The 19,529-nt window shown below is 38.1% G+C and overlaps 3 protein-coding genes across 4 annotated transcripts; 1 reads left to right on the plus strand and 2 right to left on the minus strand.

Annotated features, from left to right (window-relative positions):
* Positions 1–348: 348 nt before the first annotated feature.
* Positions 349–7,395, minus strand: ATE1 (ATPase E1). Its single transcript, XM_010262260.3, has 3 exons — positions 7,237–7,395; positions 6,912–7,175; positions 349–966 (listed from the first exon to the last, which is right to left on the minus strand). Exons 1-3 carry the CDS (start codon positions 7,271–7,273, stop codon positions 746–748), a joined length of 522 nt encoding a protein of 173 aa, XP_010260562.1. The 5' UTR covers positions 7,274–7,395; the 3' UTR covers positions 349–745.
* Positions 7,396–11,628: 4,233 nt separating this feature from the next.
* Positions 11,629–13,018, plus strand: LOC104599651 (uncharacterized). Of its 2 annotated transcripts, XM_088899697.1 has the most exons (4): positions 11,629–11,823; positions 11,908–11,996; positions 12,222–12,327; positions 12,518–13,018. In XM_088899697.1, exons 1-4 carry the CDS (start codon positions 11,800–11,802, stop codon positions 12,560–12,562), a joined length of 264 nt encoding a protein of 87 aa, XP_088755823.1. In that variant the 5' UTR covers positions 11,629–11,799; the 3' UTR covers positions 12,563–13,018. The 2 variants fall into 2 exon arrangements, with proteins under 2 accessions (XP_088755823.1, XP_010260574.1); XM_010262272.3 differs by lacking the exon at positions 12,518–13,018 and having other exon boundaries at positions 11,659–11,823; positions 12,222–12,509.
* Positions 13,019–13,784: 766 nt separating this feature from the next.
* On the minus strand, positions 13,785–19,121 carry LOC104599660 (cytochrome b5). The gene is made up of 3 exons (XM_010262284.3): positions 18,452–19,121; positions 14,301–14,367; positions 13,785–14,215 (listed from the first exon to the last, which is right to left on the minus strand). Exons 1-3 carry the CDS (start codon positions 18,536–18,538, stop codon positions 13,977–13,979), a joined length of 393 nt encoding a protein of 130 aa, XP_010260586.1. The 5' UTR covers positions 18,539–19,121; the 3' UTR covers positions 13,785–13,976.
* Between the last annotated feature and the right edge of the window lie 408 nt (positions 19,122–19,529).

Below are 19,529 nucleotides of genomic sequence, written 5' to 3' on the forward strand. Positions count from 1 at the left end.
ATACACACTTATATTTTGGTCCCAACATATTTTAGGAAAGAATTTCCCTTGGTAATGGAGAGGCTCAAAAATGAAAGCCCCAGTACATGATACATATGATCATAATAGATAATGGTAAGGGTCCATTATCTAGAATACAAGCATAAATAACAAAACAAATTTGAAGTGTACTATCATGTCTCCATCACCAATTAGAAAATAAAAAAGGGGAAACCTGCAATATTTATGAATACAAGTTTTTGCAAAATGGTTCCAGTGGAAACTTGTGGAAGTAAAATTTGAGACACAGTCCTTAGGTGAATAGAGGTGTGAAACAGTAGCTTAACATGGTCACCTTAGAAGTCAATGTCAAGAGAAAAATGCTGAAGCTCTTGATGTGTGAATGGTATCACACATATGTTCTTGATTTCCAATTAACTTTCAATCTATTACATTTTAAACTTAGAAATTGGATTATAAGGGTTAGCTAATCCCAGTACATGGCCTTAGACAAACAACAGAACCACCATGCTGAAATAACCTATTCAATTTTGCAAAAAGTTTAAAACACATTTCATTATCTTCTTATGTTTCCCTTGCTTGAGTGGATGTTCTCCAGAAGCAAACCAAACTATTGATTGATCATGAATTCATGATAGTGTACAATTTCAACATGAAGCTAGTTTGAATTGTAGAGGAAGCAGATAGAAAAGAAAATCCCAACTCCGGTAGTAGCCCATACCCCTATAACTGATCTGTTCAGCTTCTAAGCACTGGTATTCTGTTTCAAAACTTCTGCTTCTGCCATCGCCATGGGATCGTCCTTGGCCTCGGTTTCTTCTTCCTTTTCACCCTCTCGCTCCTGAGCTAAATTCTTCCTATGCATCTCCTCTGCGGCTTGCATTGCAGCCCGGTTTTCTGCCTGTAAGCGCTGCATTTCTTCCTCTTGTTGTTGACGTTCAAACCATGTATCAGCATCCGCCCAAACTGCAGAGTACAAGTCCATCAAAGACAAATTAGAGCCTTAACTGCTGATGTACTAGGCTAGAAAGGCAGTGCTTCATCGGTTGATAAAAAAACATATCATGATCAGAGTTCTTTTGTTGTATTCCCAAGTATTGGACAAACCTATATTTATTGAAGGAAAATGGAAAAACTATCAACATCAAATGCCAAGCCTGAGTAAAGAGGTATTTGTTAACAGCATTAACAGCTGTTATTTTTTCCTATGTATAGTACCGCAGGGGTACTATTGTACTTTTACTCCTTTTTATTTTAGTTGCTGTCGCCCTAGTATATTAAAAAAGCTGCACCGCCAGTAGTATCTTTTTGCTCTCAGTTCTCTCTTCTCTCTTCTTCTCTCTCTCTCTTCTTTCTTCTTCCATTCTTCTCTCCTGCATAACATGGTATCAGAGCGGGACTATCAGATCTGAAAGGAGAAGTTGAGTGAACAGTTTTTTTTCTTCTTCGCACCAGATTTCCAGATCTGCCGCTCTCATCTGCTGTTCGGCTGATTGAAGATCTCACACACTGAAGTAACTTTTCTCTCTCTCTCTTACCTTTTTTTTCTGGTCGTGTGCTAGGGCAGAACCTGTACTAGGTCTGCCGATTGGATGTGAGGTGATCAGCACCTATTTCTTTCCTTTTTTGTGGGGTCGACTGATCCCTGTGAAACTGTAGGTCGTGAGGACCTTTTTTGTGTGCTGCAACAGCAGCTTTTATGGTGAACTGTGGGTCAGAAAGTGACTAGTACCTCTTGTGTGCTGCAACAGCAGCTTTTATGGTGAACTGAAGGTCAGAAAGTGACCAGTACTTGCTGTAACAGCAGTCCTATTGATGCATAGGTCAAGAGATGACCTGTATGCACTGTGGCGACACTTGTGTTGAACTTGTAAGTCAAAGGGATGACCTGTTAGTGCTGTAACAGCACTTGTGTTTTTTCGAAAGGAGGTGTGTTTCTAAAGAAATTTTTTTTTTTCGTTCCTCCTCAGTGTTGAATTTCTTTAAGGCTATGTACCCCATTTAAGAGTTCTTTTTGACTCTGAAATCATGAGTGGTGAAGATTCTGCTACATCCGGTGTTTCCTCAATGCTGAATGGAATGAGTGGGGGTGTGGACCTATCCTTTCCCATGGCTGTTATTCCTCTTGATGGTTTAAATTATTTAGAGTGGTCAAGAGGGATCAAGTTGTACACCACTGCAAGGGGAAAGATAGGTTATATTAATGGGATCAAAAAACCACATTCTGGGAGTGCTGAATATGACAGATGGAACCAGGAAAACAGCATGGTCATGTCTTGGCTTTTAGTTTCTATGCAACCTCAAATAAGAAGGAAATTTCATGTGAGCTGTAACGGCAAATGAGATATGGGAACAAGCAAAATCAACATATTTGGAACTGCGACACTATGCAAAAATCTACCAACTACAGACAGAATTGTCTACTTGTAAACAGGGGGAGAGGTGTCTATCTGTGTACTACTCAGACTTGACCTTTGTCTGGAAGGAGTTAGATATTATCAGAGTGTGGACTGGAAGTGTGATGAAGATGCAAAACTGTACAAAAAACTCATCTCCCAGCAGAGAGTGTTTGCTTTCTTACATGGTTTGAACCCTACATATGAATCTATCAGAGTCCAAATCCTACGTAGCAAGGATCTTCCATCAGTTCAGGAAGTTTATGCTCTTGTACAATCAGAAGAAAGCAGAAGGAATTTGATGAACAGTTATGGAGGAGATGCAGTTGTGCTGGCAGCGAAAGGGAGTGTTACGGGGAAATACTTCTAAGAAGGGGGATCTTCAGAAAAAGATGGATGACAATGACAAATTGTGGTGTATTCATTGGCAGAAACCTCAACACACCCGAGACACATGCTGGGATCTTCATGGGAAGCCGAAATGGGCTCAAGATCTGAATAAGAAGCAAGGTTCAAATATGAATAAAAAGTCAGGACAGCAAGGTATAAGAAAACACACTATGGCAAACATGGCTACTCAGGAGAATCAGCCCCCCATTCATACTGTGACTCAGACACATTCATCTGGATCTGACCCAAGGGAGGATATTATAAATTCCTTCCATGACCATTTAGAGCTCTATGGTAGAGCAATTCGTTAGATGGATGCTCCTCCTTCAACTTCATTTGTGTCTACATCAAGTAACTCTGCCACAGCTTTCCATGTTGCTTCTCATAACCTTAACACTCTCTGGATTATTGATTCTGGAGCGTCAAAACACATGACTGGTACGTCCTCTTACTTTCAAACCTATCACCTTCTTTCTGGAAGAGACAAGGTGAGACGAGCTGGTCAAGGAACCATTTCTCTCCCTCTCGGCCTTACCCTCTCTAATGTTTTACATGTTCTGAAATTTTCCATTAATTTGTTCTCTGTTAGTAGTATTACTAATTCCTTAAACTGCTCAGTGACCTTTTTCCCTTCTTACTGTGTGATCTAGGATCTGGCCTCGGGGAGGACGATTGGTAGAGGATGTATGGTTGATGGACTTTACATGTTGGAGAATAAGGTTGGTCTTCAAGTCACAGAGTCTAAGAGTCAGTCCTGTAAGAGTCAAGTTTATTTATGGCATTGTCATCTTGGTCATTTATCTTTTGAGTCTTTGAAAGTGATGTTTCCAGAATTGTTTAAGTCAGTGTCCGTTTCAGATTTCTTTTGTCAAACTTGTCAATTGAGTAAGCAGTGTAGAACTCATTTTCTTTAAAAAAAATAATAAATCTGAATTTCCTTTTCACATTATTCATTCTGATGTGTGGGGCCCTGTTACTTTACCATTTGAGAGTGGCTACAAGTATTTTATTAGCATTATCAATGATTATTCTAGATATACATGGGTATATCCCATGCGAACCAGGGATGAAGTACCAAAAATTATCCAAGATTTTCAGCAGATGGTCTTCACCCAATTTCAAACTGAAATCCAAATTTTTCAGTCAGATAATGCCAAAGAGTATTTTCATAGTGATCTCATGGAATTTTTTGCGTCACGTGGTTCACTTCACCGTAGCTCTTGTGCCCGAACACCACAACAAAATGGTGTTACTGAAAGAAAGAACCGACACCTCCTTGAAGTGGTCCGAGGTTTACTACTCCATATGAATGTCCCAAAACGCTTTTGGCTTGAAGCTATCCTTTGTGCTACCTACCTCATCAACTGTATGCTCTCTCGTTGGTTAGAGTGCAAAACCCCACATCAGCTTCTCTTTCCTAAGGCCCCCCTTCTTCCCATTCCTCCTCGTGTGTTTGGTTGTCGTTGCTTTGTCCAAAATTTGTCACCCACTCGTGGAAAATTGGATCATCGTGCTATTCCTTGCATATTCCTGGGGTACTCCTTCACTCAGAAGGGATACCATTGTTTTGATCCTGTTTCTCGGAAATTCTATGTTTCCATGGATGTCTCTTTCTTTGAGAGTAAGCCTTTTTTCCCTGTTTCTCCTCAGGGGGAGAGTAGGAATGAGGAGAAACTGGTTCAACTCCCTCCTCTTCCTGATCCTCCTCCTTTTCGTGTCTTCTTCCGTCGTCACAAAGGCCAACCAAATTCAAGAGCTGTGGAGAATCCAAAAGTTGTACCTTCAATGCCATTAAGCTCTTCGGGGGCGGATCATACCCACTCAAGTATCTTGGTTCCCATTGATGTCCCTGACCCCATTGCAATTGATACCTTTGTTGCTAATGACTTTGACCTTCCTATTGCTCACAGGAAAGGTGTTAGATCGTGCACCACTAAACACCCCATTTCCCACTTTGTTTCCTATGAAAACATTTCACCCACTTTTCGAGCCTTTCTCACGTCCATTGACAGTGTCCCTATCCCTAAGAATGTGGCAAAAGCTCTTTCAGTACCTAAATGGAAAGATGCTATGAAGGAAGAAATTAATACCCTTCATAAAAATGGCACATGGGAACTTGTAGATCTTCCTAAGGGAAATGATCCAATTTGATGTAAATGGGTGTTCACAGTCAAACATAGGGTTGATGGCACTGGGATCTACATCAGCTTGATATCAAGAATGCATTCTTGAATGGTGACCTTGAAGAGGAAGTTTACATGATACAACCCTCTGGTTTTCAGGCTCAAAGACATGAACAAAAGGTGTGCAGGTTGAAGAAGTCTTTATACGGGCTGAAACAATCACTGAGAGCTTGGTTCAGCAGATTCCATGCAACGGTTCAACAGAAAGAATACAAGCAATGTCAATCTGATCACACATTGTTTGTGAAAAGAGGAGAAGGTAAAATTGCTGCTTTGATAGTATATGTTGATGATATAATTATCACTGGCGAATGGAAGGATGAAATCCAAAAGTTGAAGAGTTTTCTTGCCACACAGTTTGAAGTAAAGGATCTAGGCCCTCTAAGATACTTCCTAGGAATTGAAGTTGCCCACTCAAAAAGGGTATCTTCATTTCCTAAAGGAAGTATGTCCTAGATTTACTCCAGGATACAGGAAAAATGGGGAGATTGTTATATCTTTCTATGACCCACCCAGACATTGCTTATGCAGTTGGTGTCCTTAGCCAGTTCATGCATGCCCCTATGACCACTCATCTTGAAGTGGCAGAAAGAATCCTCCAATACCTTAAAAGGTTTCCAAGTGTTGGCTTGTTGTTTCAAAGGCACGGACATTTGAAAGTTGAAGTGTATACTGATGCAGATTGGGCAAGATCCCTAAATGACAGAAAGTCAACTAGTGGCTACTGTACCTTCATAGGAGGAAATCTAGTTACCTGGAGAAGCAAAAAGCAAAGTGTGGTAGCTAGATCTAGTGCTGAAACTGAATATCGAGCAATGGCTCATGGAGTGGCAGAAAATATGTGGATAAAGAATCTGTTGAGTGAGTTGGGTTTTCCAGTGGACAGACCTGTGACCCTATTCTGTGATAACAAAGCAGCCATAAACATTGCTGCTAACCCTGTGCTACATGATAGAACTAAACACATCGAAGTCGACAAGCATTTTATCAGAGAGAAAATTATCACAGGGGAAGTGTGTACTCCCTATGTCAGCTCTGAGGATCAACTTGCAAAATCTTTACAAAAGGACTACACCACTCACGACATCATGACTTATGTGACAAATTGGGCATGATTGACATCTCTGTCCCAACTTGAGGGGAAGTGTTAACAGCTGTTATTTTCTCCTATGTATAATACCGCAGGGGTACTATTGTAATTTTACTCATTTTTATTTTAGTTGTTGTCGCCCTAGTATATATATTAAAAAAGCTGCGCCGCCAGTAGTATCTTTTTGCTCTCAGTTCTCTCTTCTCTCTTCTTCTCTCTCTCTTTTCTCTCTTCTTCCATTCTTCTCTCCTGCATAACAGGATTAATAAGTCTTATAGTTAAACGAGAGAAGGACCATGGTTCTAATTAGTGGGGAGCTGGTCTGCACTTGAAAATTTGTCAAATAAAAAGGACTTGAGAAATCAACCTCCAAGTTTACTTCCATTGCTAAAACCCTAATTCCAAGTATGCTAAAATGAAGAAAAATATTGTAACCTCTGAAAACGCAGGTAAAAATTCTAGGACAAAACTGTACTAGATGGAAAGATAAACAGCAATTTAGCTAAAATAAAGAAAAATAATCCAACAACCATTAAGACTTTTCCATATAAAGAGAAATATGGACGCTCACATTACAGAATCTAAAACCATAAACACAGAAGAAACAAGAAAAGTCACGAAAGGAACCCAAATGACAATAAACCACAAAACTTAACCAAATTCCACAGCGACCACAAAAGGGCAACACTTACAACAAGAACCCCTTCTTCCGCCATTTCAGTCATACCCCATCAAAAACGAATTAAGAATCAAAGTAGTTCAGTAACAACATATCGAAGGATTAACAGAAAATAAAGTAGGACATTCGAGAGAGGAACATTTTTGAATATCTAAGGGATAAGAAGTACTTACTGGGCTGAGCAGCCCAACCCTGTTCCCCACCCTTGATTCTCTCGGGCAAGGCATAATTGACGGTGAGGACTCTTCCATAGAGCTCTGCGTTGTCCATGTTGTCCATGGCTGCCGCGGCATCCTCCTTTTCGAGGAAGGTAACGAACCCGAACGAGCGATGCTTCTGCGTCGCCTGATCGAGGGGCGTCTTCACATCTTTTATTTCCCCAAAGGGAATGAACGCCGCATGAAGAATCGCCTCGTTCACCTCCTCCGCCAGACCCCCTGATCATCTCATCATTAATTATTCATCATCAGAAATGCAGGCATGAGCATCGTTGCTTACCTACGTAGAGAGTGTTCTTCTGGACCGGATAATTCATTCAGGCAAACTTCCACTTCCCTCTCCTTCGCTGCTCTCGACTCCACTTCTCTCGTTGATGCCTGCAATTTTGATTTTTGAGACTTGGGTACTTTACAGCTTTAGTTTATTTGAAGATATAAATGGGCTGGGCCGATGGGGGATAGTGGACCATTTCAACGACCTAGGACGCTTTCGACCTGGGCTTTCCTTAGCCACTCACCGATTTCTGCAATCTAAGTCAAGAATGAGCCCTTCAACCCTTGTTTTTTTTTTCTTCTGGACCTGGGCTATCATTATGCCAAGTCTAGCATTTGAAATGGACTGTTGGACCGTACAACCCATGATTTAGTGGCCAAAACGGTCCGGTCCATCCGTCCAGGTATTACAGCACTAATTACAATATTCAGGACCGCGAAAGGTTTGCTGGGCTGGAGAAGCATTTGGGAGAATTGGGAGAAATGGAGGATGGCTTTTAGTTCTGGAAACAGAGCCTGGGCCAGATGTCAGATGACCATTTGAGCTTGGTAGGAGATTAGATCGGTTTCGGTGCGCACAAGACCATGCTCACACCGTTCACACAGCCGTGCATTGAGAATACTTTCATACTTGTTGGGACTGCGGTGTGATGAGCACAGTCTTACGATTACTGAACCCAATTATGCTTTATTGTGTGTACTGTAATTAGACCTATTCATAAGCCAGGCTTTGAGCTCAGGTTTATACTGTTTTGAGCTTGGGCTTTGGATTGAGCAATTTAGGGGTGGCAAATGGGTGGATTGGGTAAGGATTGAATATCAACCCACTCATATTTATCCACCAATTCATCATGGCCCATCATCAATTCTTAATAAAGGATCATTATTCACCCTTAACCACCCTTAGCCATATTGATTCACCTACCCTTATTTATAAATACAAAAATGAGTCTAGACAAGCTATATGTCCAAAATAATAATTTTTAAAATGAATATCTCTTAAAGTTGCCACATGAAAGAACTGGGTCGGTGCTCACAAACCTGCACATAATTTTGGCCCAAGCCTGGCACAAAACAAACCTTATGCCTGGTTGATCCACCATGGCCCAGAAAATATTGTATTATAATATATATATATATATAGTATTATATCTTATATGTACGCACATTCTTTTGGTAACATTGTAATATATTACATACAGAATATAGTATTTTACATAAAATCTGAAAATATAAGAATAGTTTATTCTATCTATCTTAAATTTTATATGTTTTATTTTACATATAAATTATATGTAAAAATGAAAACATATTTATTATTTGAAAATAAAAGAGTTATTATTTATATAAAAGTATTAAATAGACAATTTAAGATTTAGTTTTTCCCACAAATTAAAAAAAAACTGAATTAAAATAATTTATTTTATATATGTTTTATTTTACACGAAGAGAGAGAAGGGGAGAGATTCTTGTTTGATATGGCTTGCTTGCTAGGACTGTCTGTACTTTCACCACTCACGGAGGTCTTGCTAGCTCACGCATGTGTCTGTCCGGCCGGATTTAGGCTAGCTGTAGCTACTAGCTAGCTACCCTTTTTCTTCCATTTCTAAATACGCTTTCTCTTGTTCTTCCTATTGAGTATTGAGCAAGGCAAATTAACACGAAGAAAGGTAGAACTGGGAAGCCATGGCGAGAATATATGGTCCCAGCACCAGCAGCTCTCCATTATGAAACCCATCGCCCTTTCACAGCCATTCGTCTTTCACCGCTCAAGTCTAACCTTTAATAGTATATATATATATATATATATTTTATTTTGAAAGGGGGAAAGTTGGTCAATAGGATTTTGATTCCTATTGATCAAAAAATACATGTTCTTGTTTTGAGATTTATGTGGGTAATAGAGAGTGTTTATTTTCCTGTCGGTGGATAAATAACTTTTTCACTTAGAGAAAAATTACCAATACTTGAATGGAACAAAAATATCTCTTTTAATAATAGATTTTTATGACTAAAATGATAATTACCTTATCTAATATATATATATATATAATGAAGGCTTTCAGGCTACAACCCCCACCATTCAGACACATGGCTTTTTCATTTTTGTGAAAAGTTAGATACGTAGCATTTTTTTGAGAAGTTGTTATTAAAACCCACAACAACTACCACCATTTTCAATCAATTCCTAAAAAAATACATAAAATACAAAATTGATTTTCCACAACCACTTATGTCTACATTCTTTCAATTTCAACTAATCATTAACCCTCTAGGTATCATAATAAAAGAAAACTATTCATATTCTAATAATTATTAAAAAGCTATTTTTTGAAATAAATATTTTTTAAAATTTTAATAATTATTTAAAATATTAATAAATATAAATTTAACAGTATTGATTCCATAGTATAAATTTAACATTATTAATTCCCCGTACTTAGTATGGGATCATTCACTAGTTTATATAAAAAATAAAAAAAAAAACACGAGTAAATGCCCTTATCTAATTCAATCTTTCCTAAAAAATCCTTACCCTAATAAATACATTTATTCAAATAAATAACTTACCAAAAACTGAACGAGCCTTAGTTTTACCTGTTCATTACCTTGGACAAATCCCAAATCAATCGAGTGGTTTTCACTTTACAGAAACCACACGTTTCTTATATTCTTCTTAGCCCATTGGTTTCTATGTACCACAAACCCCAGTTGAATAATGATACAGTCAATAAAAAAGCAGCAGGTGGGGAATAAGTATATATCACGAGCTTACGGTTTATCCATTCATATTACTTACCCATTTCATGATCAGAAAAGGGAGGTCCCACTGTTCATTTGTTCTTTTTATAGTTTTTTTTTCTTATCAACTGTTTTTGATTGAGGTAAGATTGTAATGGACGCTTTAGACGAGGCCGGGCGCGGGCCGTCTATTTGGTTAAGTTCAAGGCTTCGTGCAAGTAACACGATTGTTTCAAAGAAGATAAGAAAAAGGAAGTAGACAGCAGTCCCAAACGAATATGCTACGGCGAGTGTCCAAAGAGGTGTATATAGCTAGTGTTTGTGGCAATCGGCATCCATCCGCACACTAGTCCATTTAATTTCACGGGTGGGTGAACCGTTTCATCAACATCAGAACATAAGGATTGATCAACAGGTGGCAAATGTATGAATTAGCTTATGGGTTTTCCGACAAAGAAAAAGTACTCCCTTAAAGGAGGAACATTCTCAGCCTATATAAAGCTAAATGCTACTGATGAACCTCTGGACCTTTTTGGTCGGTCCCACCCCCACCATGTCGGATGTCTCCCTTAAAAAGAAGGAAGTAAGGAAGGCAAGATTTGGTTTTTGCTTGAGGGTTCAACATCCAGCTGTGCAGACTGGATGAATCTGAGATAAGAAAAAAGGTCCCACTTCTCCATGCCAACAGGTTGGTTGAAGAGTTGAGTTGTGGCGTTTTGAATTTGATTGAAGATAGAACTTTAACTTTTGAAGGTGATCCTAATCTAATCTGGAAAGGGTTGGTCGTCGGTCAAGAAATCAGTCAATTCAATTCGTTTTATCTACTGACGCAGTGACGTGGATAAGACGTACCGATATTAACGACTTCCGTGAGGCAAGTGGGTTTGGTTTCTGTTCTGCTGAGTGCTGAGTGACTGAGTGGTGAGTGGTGAGTGGTGAGTGGTGAGTGGGTGACTCACTCCAATCTCAGTTCCACCTCGAATACAATGCATTCGTGGCATAAACTGTATCTGACAGCATGCATGACGCAAGCCGCTTCGAATTGCAAATTTATAAAAGAGGTTTATATGGATTTAGTAGATTATTAATTATTATAATAAATTATATAGTAGATCATTAATAATAAATTAAACATAATAATAAGTCTTTGTTGGTGTGTAATATAATTTTAAACATATCTTATTTCGTTTCTCTCAAACCTGAATGAGGAGGAGGGTTACATCACCATTAAAATATGGATTCTAGTTTCTTTAGCCGACTCCACAAGGCTATATGATCAGGACAAGAGTTAGATGAATTAGCTATTAGAGTAATGATATAATATTAATAATTACTAGAACTTAAAAAAAGAAAAGTCAAAGTCAAACACAGAGTGGTAGTAATTAGTAAGAGAGGTGTATAAGAGAAGAATAGATTAGAGAAGAGGTGCGTGCTGGGTTTAAGTTTAAACTCAAAAAGTAAAAAAAGAGAAAAAACAGGAGGCTATGCACCTGGTTTTGGATAAGTAGTTAGTCAACAGAGCCCACTGAATCAATGGAGGCGCCCTTCCCGGTACGTGTTCCAGCATGGAAGGACTGACGTACATGTCAATCCCGCCATGCTAGGACTTAGGCTTTCTATTTACACATCAGGCAACATTCAACCACAACACGTTTCCGTGTCAGCCTCAGCCTTTGGCTTTATAAATTGCCAGCTTTCTCTACCAAACTTGGTGCATCATCACCAATTCACCATCACTCACAGCTCCAGCTTGTTCTTGTTACAAACATTCTGTCAGTTGAGGTCCTTGAGGAGAGGAACTAGCTAGATCCATCATCATCATCCTTCAATGGCGCGTTGGGTCAAACCAGAGGTGCGTGTAGTATTCTCATCCCTTAATTTGTCACTTCAGCCCTCTCTCTCTCTCCATCTAAGTTGGTAATGAATGAAATAACAGGTGTATCCACTAATGGCGGCCATGACATTCGTCGCCAGTATGTGTGTCTTTCAGCTCACAAGGAACGTATTCATGAACCCCGACGTCAGGTACTTTCTATATATTCCTCTTTTTCTGTCATTAAATTGCCAGGTGGCAGTGGTCTATTGGCCTGAACTTGCCACGTAATAGCTAAACCATGGAAACGTTAGAGACCCAGCACCCAAAAAAAGTAAGTAAATGAATTTACTGCAAATAAAACACAGATAGTATAGTATATATAGTCGCCTCGATCGATCGTTTTAATTAAATTTGAAATATGCATGCATGTACAGGGTGAATAAGGAGCATCGACAAAAGGCAGTTTTGGAGAACGCTGAGGAAGGAGAGAAATATGCGGAGCACGGACTCCGCAAGTTCCTCCGTACGCGTCCCCCTGAGGTCATGCCCGCCATAAATAGTTTCTTCTCTTCTACAGATTCTAAATAGACTAAAACACAATCACAGTTTGAGAGTTCATATCAATCAATTTGTATTTTTACTTTTTAGTGACTAAAGTAATGGCCCTGTATTATTATTATTGTTTTTCTAACTCTCAAAGATAATGGAGTAATTTGGTTCCATATTTCAGTTTTTAAACGTATGCCATGATCCTTGTTCATCTCTCTGCAAATAACTCTTCCCTAAAGAAAGAAATAAGAAATTGCACCGGCGTCACTTGGCAAAACTGACACGGTGATGATCCAAGAACCCATACAGCTCTGAATTCGCTGTTTGAGATCCAGAAGCTCTTCGGAGTTCAGAGCCACACTGCCGCAACCAAAGACCGGTCTTGTAGATAAGAGAGCATTGGTGTCTTGGTGAAGGCAAAACTCATTTGACAAAGATTTAAATCTGTTTCCAGCAAGTCGTAGTAAAAGCTCTTCATCCATCCTAAAATCGGTTGCTCTATATTCAGAATTTAGTATCTACCCTGTTTGCTGTTTCAAGGGACAATTCGGCTATTTTATGTTTACCTACCATTCCAAGAATTTAGAAAAGGGCTTATATATTTGTGTCTCTTAGTACGTGCCCCCAACTCGTGTAAGGACTAAGGACTAAGGAGAAGACTCTTAAGCATCATGGAATTCCAGCTAAGTCTAATAATTTTTATGATAATTACTCAAATGATTTTCTTTTTATTTTTAAAAAAAAAAAAAAAAAAAACAGCAACATTTCTATGATCAAAGTAAACCAAACTACAATTCCAGATTGAAATAAATGATCAGCTCTGATGAAGCTTTAGTTAAGGAAGACGCTAAAACTGCAGCTATGGCTTCAATGTCCAAACCATATCATTCTTTCTTAGCCACTCTCTCAATTCCTCTGTACACTACAGAGAATTTTGAATGTTTATACAGCACCTAGGGAAGCAATTTCCTAGGGATCAAACAGTTTATACAGCTACATCAGAATCATTGTTTGGTGAGAATTGGCCTCTCTGTTCCCGATACAAGTTTCAGATTTGAAAGCCATACCATACCCAGTGAAGACAATGTTTTTGTTATAACTTTGCCATGTGATCTCTAACAAGAGACCCATCTTCTAGTTTGTCAATTCAGGCATTTGATACACTCTTTCCTGTCTGTTTTTGGTTCTTTGCTCATAAAATCTCCGTTGCACAGCAAACTAGTCGAGTTAACACTAGCAGTGCAAGTTTAATTTATGCTATCATACTGAATGGAAGGGCAAAAATAATGTAACAACACAATCTCTACCATGTTGGAACATGTGATCTATTGCCAAAAAACAAAAAGAACACGTGATCTGCTCATCTTATCTGTATATATCTAAAATATATAATGTGGGAGGCATCAAATCAATGCAACTGTCAAATATCTTTTGCAAGATCAAAGATGTATAACGCCAATCAATTATTATTTATTTTATTTGCTTGTGCACTGCAAATGCCTGTGCTTCTTCACCAGTATGTATAAAATAACAAAGGGCTATCCATGTTCAAAAAAAATGCAATAGGCTGTTTCAGCTCTCAATATTGACTCAAAATTTGTTTGTAGTTAGCAATAGCATATGATGAGAAAATTATAGCTTCACTTCCTCCGCAAATACAACATGCCAGCTGCCACAGATACGCCAACAATGGCTGCTAGCACAACCCAATCCTGTGCAGTTGGGGCAGTGCAGACATGCAAGATCTTCTGGACAAGACCTGTTTGTTCCTTTTCAGTATGAGAAAACGGATCCAGCTCCCCAATGCAGTAGTCTTTCATGAGTTCCCTTGCACTATTACTGTGACCCGCATCTTCGAAATCCTCAGTGGCATCCCTTCCTTGAGTAAGTTTTGATCAAACGTCAGGTCAAGATTTGTGTTATAATGTGATGCAGGAGATGTTTATAAAGAAATATAGAGATACCAGTTGCTGTGAGGAGGACATCATCTCCACCTGGATGCTCATCCAAATAATTTGTCAAGTTGTATACCTGTTGGAACACAAAAAGGTATGCATGTTATATCTAACATAAGAAAGGGGGGAGAAATAGAAGAGAAAATGAAAAGTAGTAGAAACTACTACTAGCCTAAAACAAACAAAATAAAAATGGATGTTCAAGAAAAAGTACTCTGCAGGGATAGAGAGGAATCCTCTCATCTGCAGGAATAGGAGTACAAGGCCTGTGAAACCTAAAGTCTGGCACATACATGTGCAGCATTATTAAGAATACCACAGGGTAAGCATTGACAACATTGATTACTGCTACAAGGGATTGAATATTTGGTTAGGCATTTGCACATGGCAATCGCTTGTTACTTTCTGGGGCTACTACTAACTCAATAGGCAATGCCTACACAATGGAAAAACAAAGAACTAAATAAAGTTGGACAATAACCTAGAATATCATATTTTGTGTAAAAGCAAACACATAAATGGAGACATATACTAGTTAGAGCGAGCCTCCTATTGCATTTCTCCCTCAAACATGTATATAAAATAATACAATAAAATTAACTTTTTGTAGTTATTTTGTAATAAAAATATGAAGGCATAAAACAATCTATAGCATGATTGCATATAACATTGTTGCCAGGTATATGTTGAGTGCATAAGTAGTCAATAACATACCTAGCTAAGTAATAAGCTGCCAAGGGCATAAATGTACAATAATAACTAGGGAATTCGAGCAAGCAAATAAGGGTTTCTCAATAATCCACCATAACTACTAATTTTAATTCAATAATAAAACTTTTAATAATCCATTAAAAAAACAAAACTCATAATACTAGTGGTTGACAATTTTTAGACTTGGAAATCTTAAAAGATTGGAAAGGCCTTAGATCTTTAAAACTAGTAAAATTATACAAGTCACAAAATTTATCATGGATAGTCCAACACAAGGCTTCATTTTAACCATGGTCAAGGGCATCGACCCTATTCTTTGGGGGTTTTCCAAATTCAATATTCCATAGTTGGATCAGATTTTTACACTGATTCCAATATTTCTTTTGATAAATCAAATGCACTATTTCTTCTATAAAATATGTAATGGTGTATTATTATAATTGCAAGGGTATTGTTGTACTGATGAAATAATTATATTCCAACAGTGGCACGCCTTACCCAGATGCATCTATAGATGCTATATATTAGAGTATGGCATGAAACAATACTTTGACCATGCCTACAATAGTTTTTTGCTTCAAGGATGCTCCTCCAGATGGAATAATAATTTGTTGCTTCAAGGAAACTGAAGCATATGCTTAGTCATTTTAGCTAAATATCACATGAATTTCTAGGCATACAAAATTCCAGATGAGTGAACTCTGCTTTCAACCAAGACATTACTGATTTGAGTTTTTGTTCTGTAAATACTGAGATGAATTTCTAGGCACTTTTGATGCAAAATATATAGAACAGGGACAAGTTTCAGACGTGTTTCATGTTCGACTTTTTGATTGAACAATATGACTATGGGAAGCAGATAATCAACAAAGGTTGAGCAACAAAAGCACAACTCAACAAGTCTTAGTGCTTCACTGATATGATAACTTCCATGGTATCCTGTTGATCATATTAATACACCTTGACACAAAAGAATGCTGACTACAATAACTCTCTTTTTGCTGAAGGAATGAGAAAAATTGATGCCCCAATGAGAGGAACGGCCAACATTGAGGAAACGGACAAAGGGTTAAATTTTGGACTGAGGCCTTGTGGGGAGACCCATGGTTCAAAGTATCAATACACCCAATACACACGAACATGAGTATCAGGTGTTTTGGGTGAGTTATACACTATCTTTTTTTTTTTTTTGGTTTCATATTTTCAGAGGTGTTGTAATACTATTATTTAACATCTAAAAAAAATCAAACTTCTCAAATATCTTAAAAGAGATATTTTGGTTACTTGTAGGAATGATATGATACACCTGATACGGGGTGTATCATATCAATAATTTGAACCTCTGGAAATCCTCATCTTTTGTTTTTCTGCATCTCTAGATCTAAAATCAGCCACAATGTCAGAAACACTGTCAGTGGGTCCTGTGTGATGACTTGGAATCTTGGAGTTCACCATATCCAAGAGGTGAGTTCCACCCCAAGTCTTTCTTTTGATGTGTGGCATCCGTCAACCTGGTTTTCTATTGCCCCAACCCTCTTCAAGACTAAACAGTGAAATTCTTCATACGGGAAGCAGTCTGCAGGAAAATAGGCATTTGTGGTGTTTTATGAAGATGCAGACTTTGCTGCAAATACTTCTGCCTCCTTGCTTTCCTCACCTGCCCAAGGAGAAGGGAACTTATCAATTATTTTTCAAATGCTCTTTCATCCAAGAGTGTGGGCTCCACTCTTAAGTGTATTGGAATTGCCACAGAAAAGGAAACTGGATCTACTAGAAACAAGATTGTAACATGGGATAATAACACTCAATCAGGCAATCAGAAGTAACATGTCAGTTGATACAAATCTGGTAACAGTATGGATTGTTGACGCTTTTATTTCTGATTAGGTGTTACTTTCCCATGTTACACATCTTGTTTCTAGCAGATCCAGAATTAGAGACTTCAGGGATTGGGCTTGAGGAACAAAATTTTTCGGAGAGGTTGGCTCATGCAAGGTTGTGGAGAATTTGGGAGGGAAATAATAGAACCTTTAAAAATAGGTCCTCTACACAGCAGACACTACAAGAAAGAATTGTATTTCAGGAAGCACGGTAGGCATCAGTCCAAAGAGTTTTCCATGCGTCAAGTACAGAGGAGATTTGCAGGAATTTGCTTTCAATTCTGCAATTTTCTCCAATTGTGGCTATTTATACGGTGGTGGTTCCTAACAATAATATGTGAGAAGATTTTTAGTTAAGATTTGATGGCACATGGCAATTGATTGAGCAATCTGGATCATTTAAGAGTTGGATGGATAATGGAATACAGAGAAGGAATCACTATGTAGGTGTACGATAGACTAATTGGTGAGGCACTCAGTGAAGTGAAGGTGATGGTGCTCCTTTTAGCCATTAGAAGAGCCTCACTAGAAGCCCACCATCCCTTTTAATGGATGTTATTTTTCAAATTCCATCAGATGGCCAAAGGATTTGGAATAAACCCATGGAGATTGTCCTTCATGCTAAATGAGTCACCTATTTAAGCTCCTAGTGCAATCAATGCAGCTCAGAGAAAAACAATTTGTGAGACATTTGAATCCATAAAACCTGAGAGATATGAAAATTTTGTTCCTGAGAATGTTGATATATTTTCATTGAGATTAGTTCATTAACGCATGACATAAAATCCTAACCAGGAAATTTGAAAGGGAATTTCGAAACTTTAGAAATAGTAAAAATTGATGGTTAAATTTCATATCAGGTTATCAATATTCTACAAAAATATACGAAAGTGAAAGTATAGTTGCCAGATGCATCATAATAAATTCAGTCATTTTTTTCCTAATAAATTACAGGATATTCACAAATTCGGCAGCATGTACAATTCAATATAAAACTAAAAGTAACAAAATGGAACCATCATGTCTAGATATAAAACAAATTAAAGATGGTATAGAATTCTGTTGTGTGCCAGAAATAGTTGATGAAAGCATTGCTTAGAATAGAACCCACAGACGGAGATTAAGGGGGGTTTAGTCCTTCAAACAGGATACATACTCTCAGGTAAAGAACTGACCCAAATGGTCATTCAGAGGTCCCAAGAGATTGCAGAAACATCAGCACGATGCATACATTGAATGGAAAGCACCCATATCAGAAAAATCCCAGATATTACTCGAGAAGAGAAAGAACGAATAACAAATGCCTATAGTAGCGGATAATGTCAACGTCGATAATACCATGAGAAAACATAACGATGACCAGTATGCGGGATAAAGAAAAAAAAGCAAACAGACCCATTTTCAGGAAACGTAGACAAAGAGGGGGAGGGGAAGAGAGAACACTGACGAAACATAGTAATCCATGAATCTCGATCTTTCAATATACAATATATTTTTTTTTTTTTGGCTGCAAAGATATTCTAATCTATAATTAATGAAGGAAGAGTCTTCTTGGTTAATTGAGCATACCTTTCCATGTATGACAACCCAGCAATCGTCTCTTGTGTTGTGTTCTGATGCTTGTTGCAGGGTGTAGATCTTAGTGGTGGTTGGCATTTTCTCTCTATACAGGATAATTTTCAGAGAGAGAGAGAGGGACTCCCCGACTCGTTCGCCCACTTGTACCCCACTTGTCCACTCTCAGTCTGAACAAGGACCCGGACCCGGAGGGGGAGGAGTGGTAATTTGTTTTGACTTCTGAGTTTCTACACTTTATTGGAGATGAACGAGTAATGCAACCATACAAACAAATATGAACATAGATGCACCGATCCAACGGGTTTTATTACTAAAATGTGGCCATGAGAAGCTCTACATGTACGGGATGAATGATCAATGACAATTGACAACTTGTCAAAATCAGAATATCTTTACCCAATTCCTTTCACGGCCCAATCCAAATAAAAGGGCCACTTAGTTTGAGCCAAGAAAAATTCAGGCACTTTGTGGTAGAAGCCCATAACAGAAATGGGTCCGCCCAGACTCGCCATTTAGTAAAGATGTGTAAATTTAGGCTTACGTTACAGGTCCGTATAAAACGAGTCCGGATCACCCGAAAGCAAATATTGTCAGATGACAACGGAATGCAGTGCAAATAAACATCGGATTCAGTTCACTGCTCACACCTCTTCAGTGTTCACAGCCACTTGCAGCTCTATTTTGGAAATATCTCTCCATTAATTTAAATAAATAAATATAGAAATATTTTCAATACACAGTTGTAAGTAGCCGTAAGGATGGTATGAGCATGGTTTTATGAGGATGGAATCCGAATTCTGTAAATATATATATTAAATTCATGGAAAGATGTTTTCGATGTACAATTTTTTTTTTTTTGTGAAAATTTTCAACTGACGTTGTGTTTTTATAGTATTTGCACAGTTTTGTCTTTACAAAAATTAGATCTGGTATGCAACAACCATCCAAATAGGAGAAAAGATATCTTGAAACCAAAAGACTAGGATTAGCCCAAATCAAATATGAGAAAAAGGAAATTGGATTTGATTCTCACATTCTATTGCAGTAATATCTCTTCATTAAAAAAAAG

The sequence above is a fragment of the Nelumbo nucifera genome, chromosome 3 (assembly GCF_055504915.1).
Source record: "Nelumbo nucifera cultivar China Antique chromosome 3, China Antique-T2T, whole genome shotgun sequence".
Classification (NCBI taxonomy): Eukaryota; Viridiplantae; Streptophyta; class Magnoliopsida; order Proteales; family Nelumbonaceae; genus Nelumbo; species Nelumbo nucifera.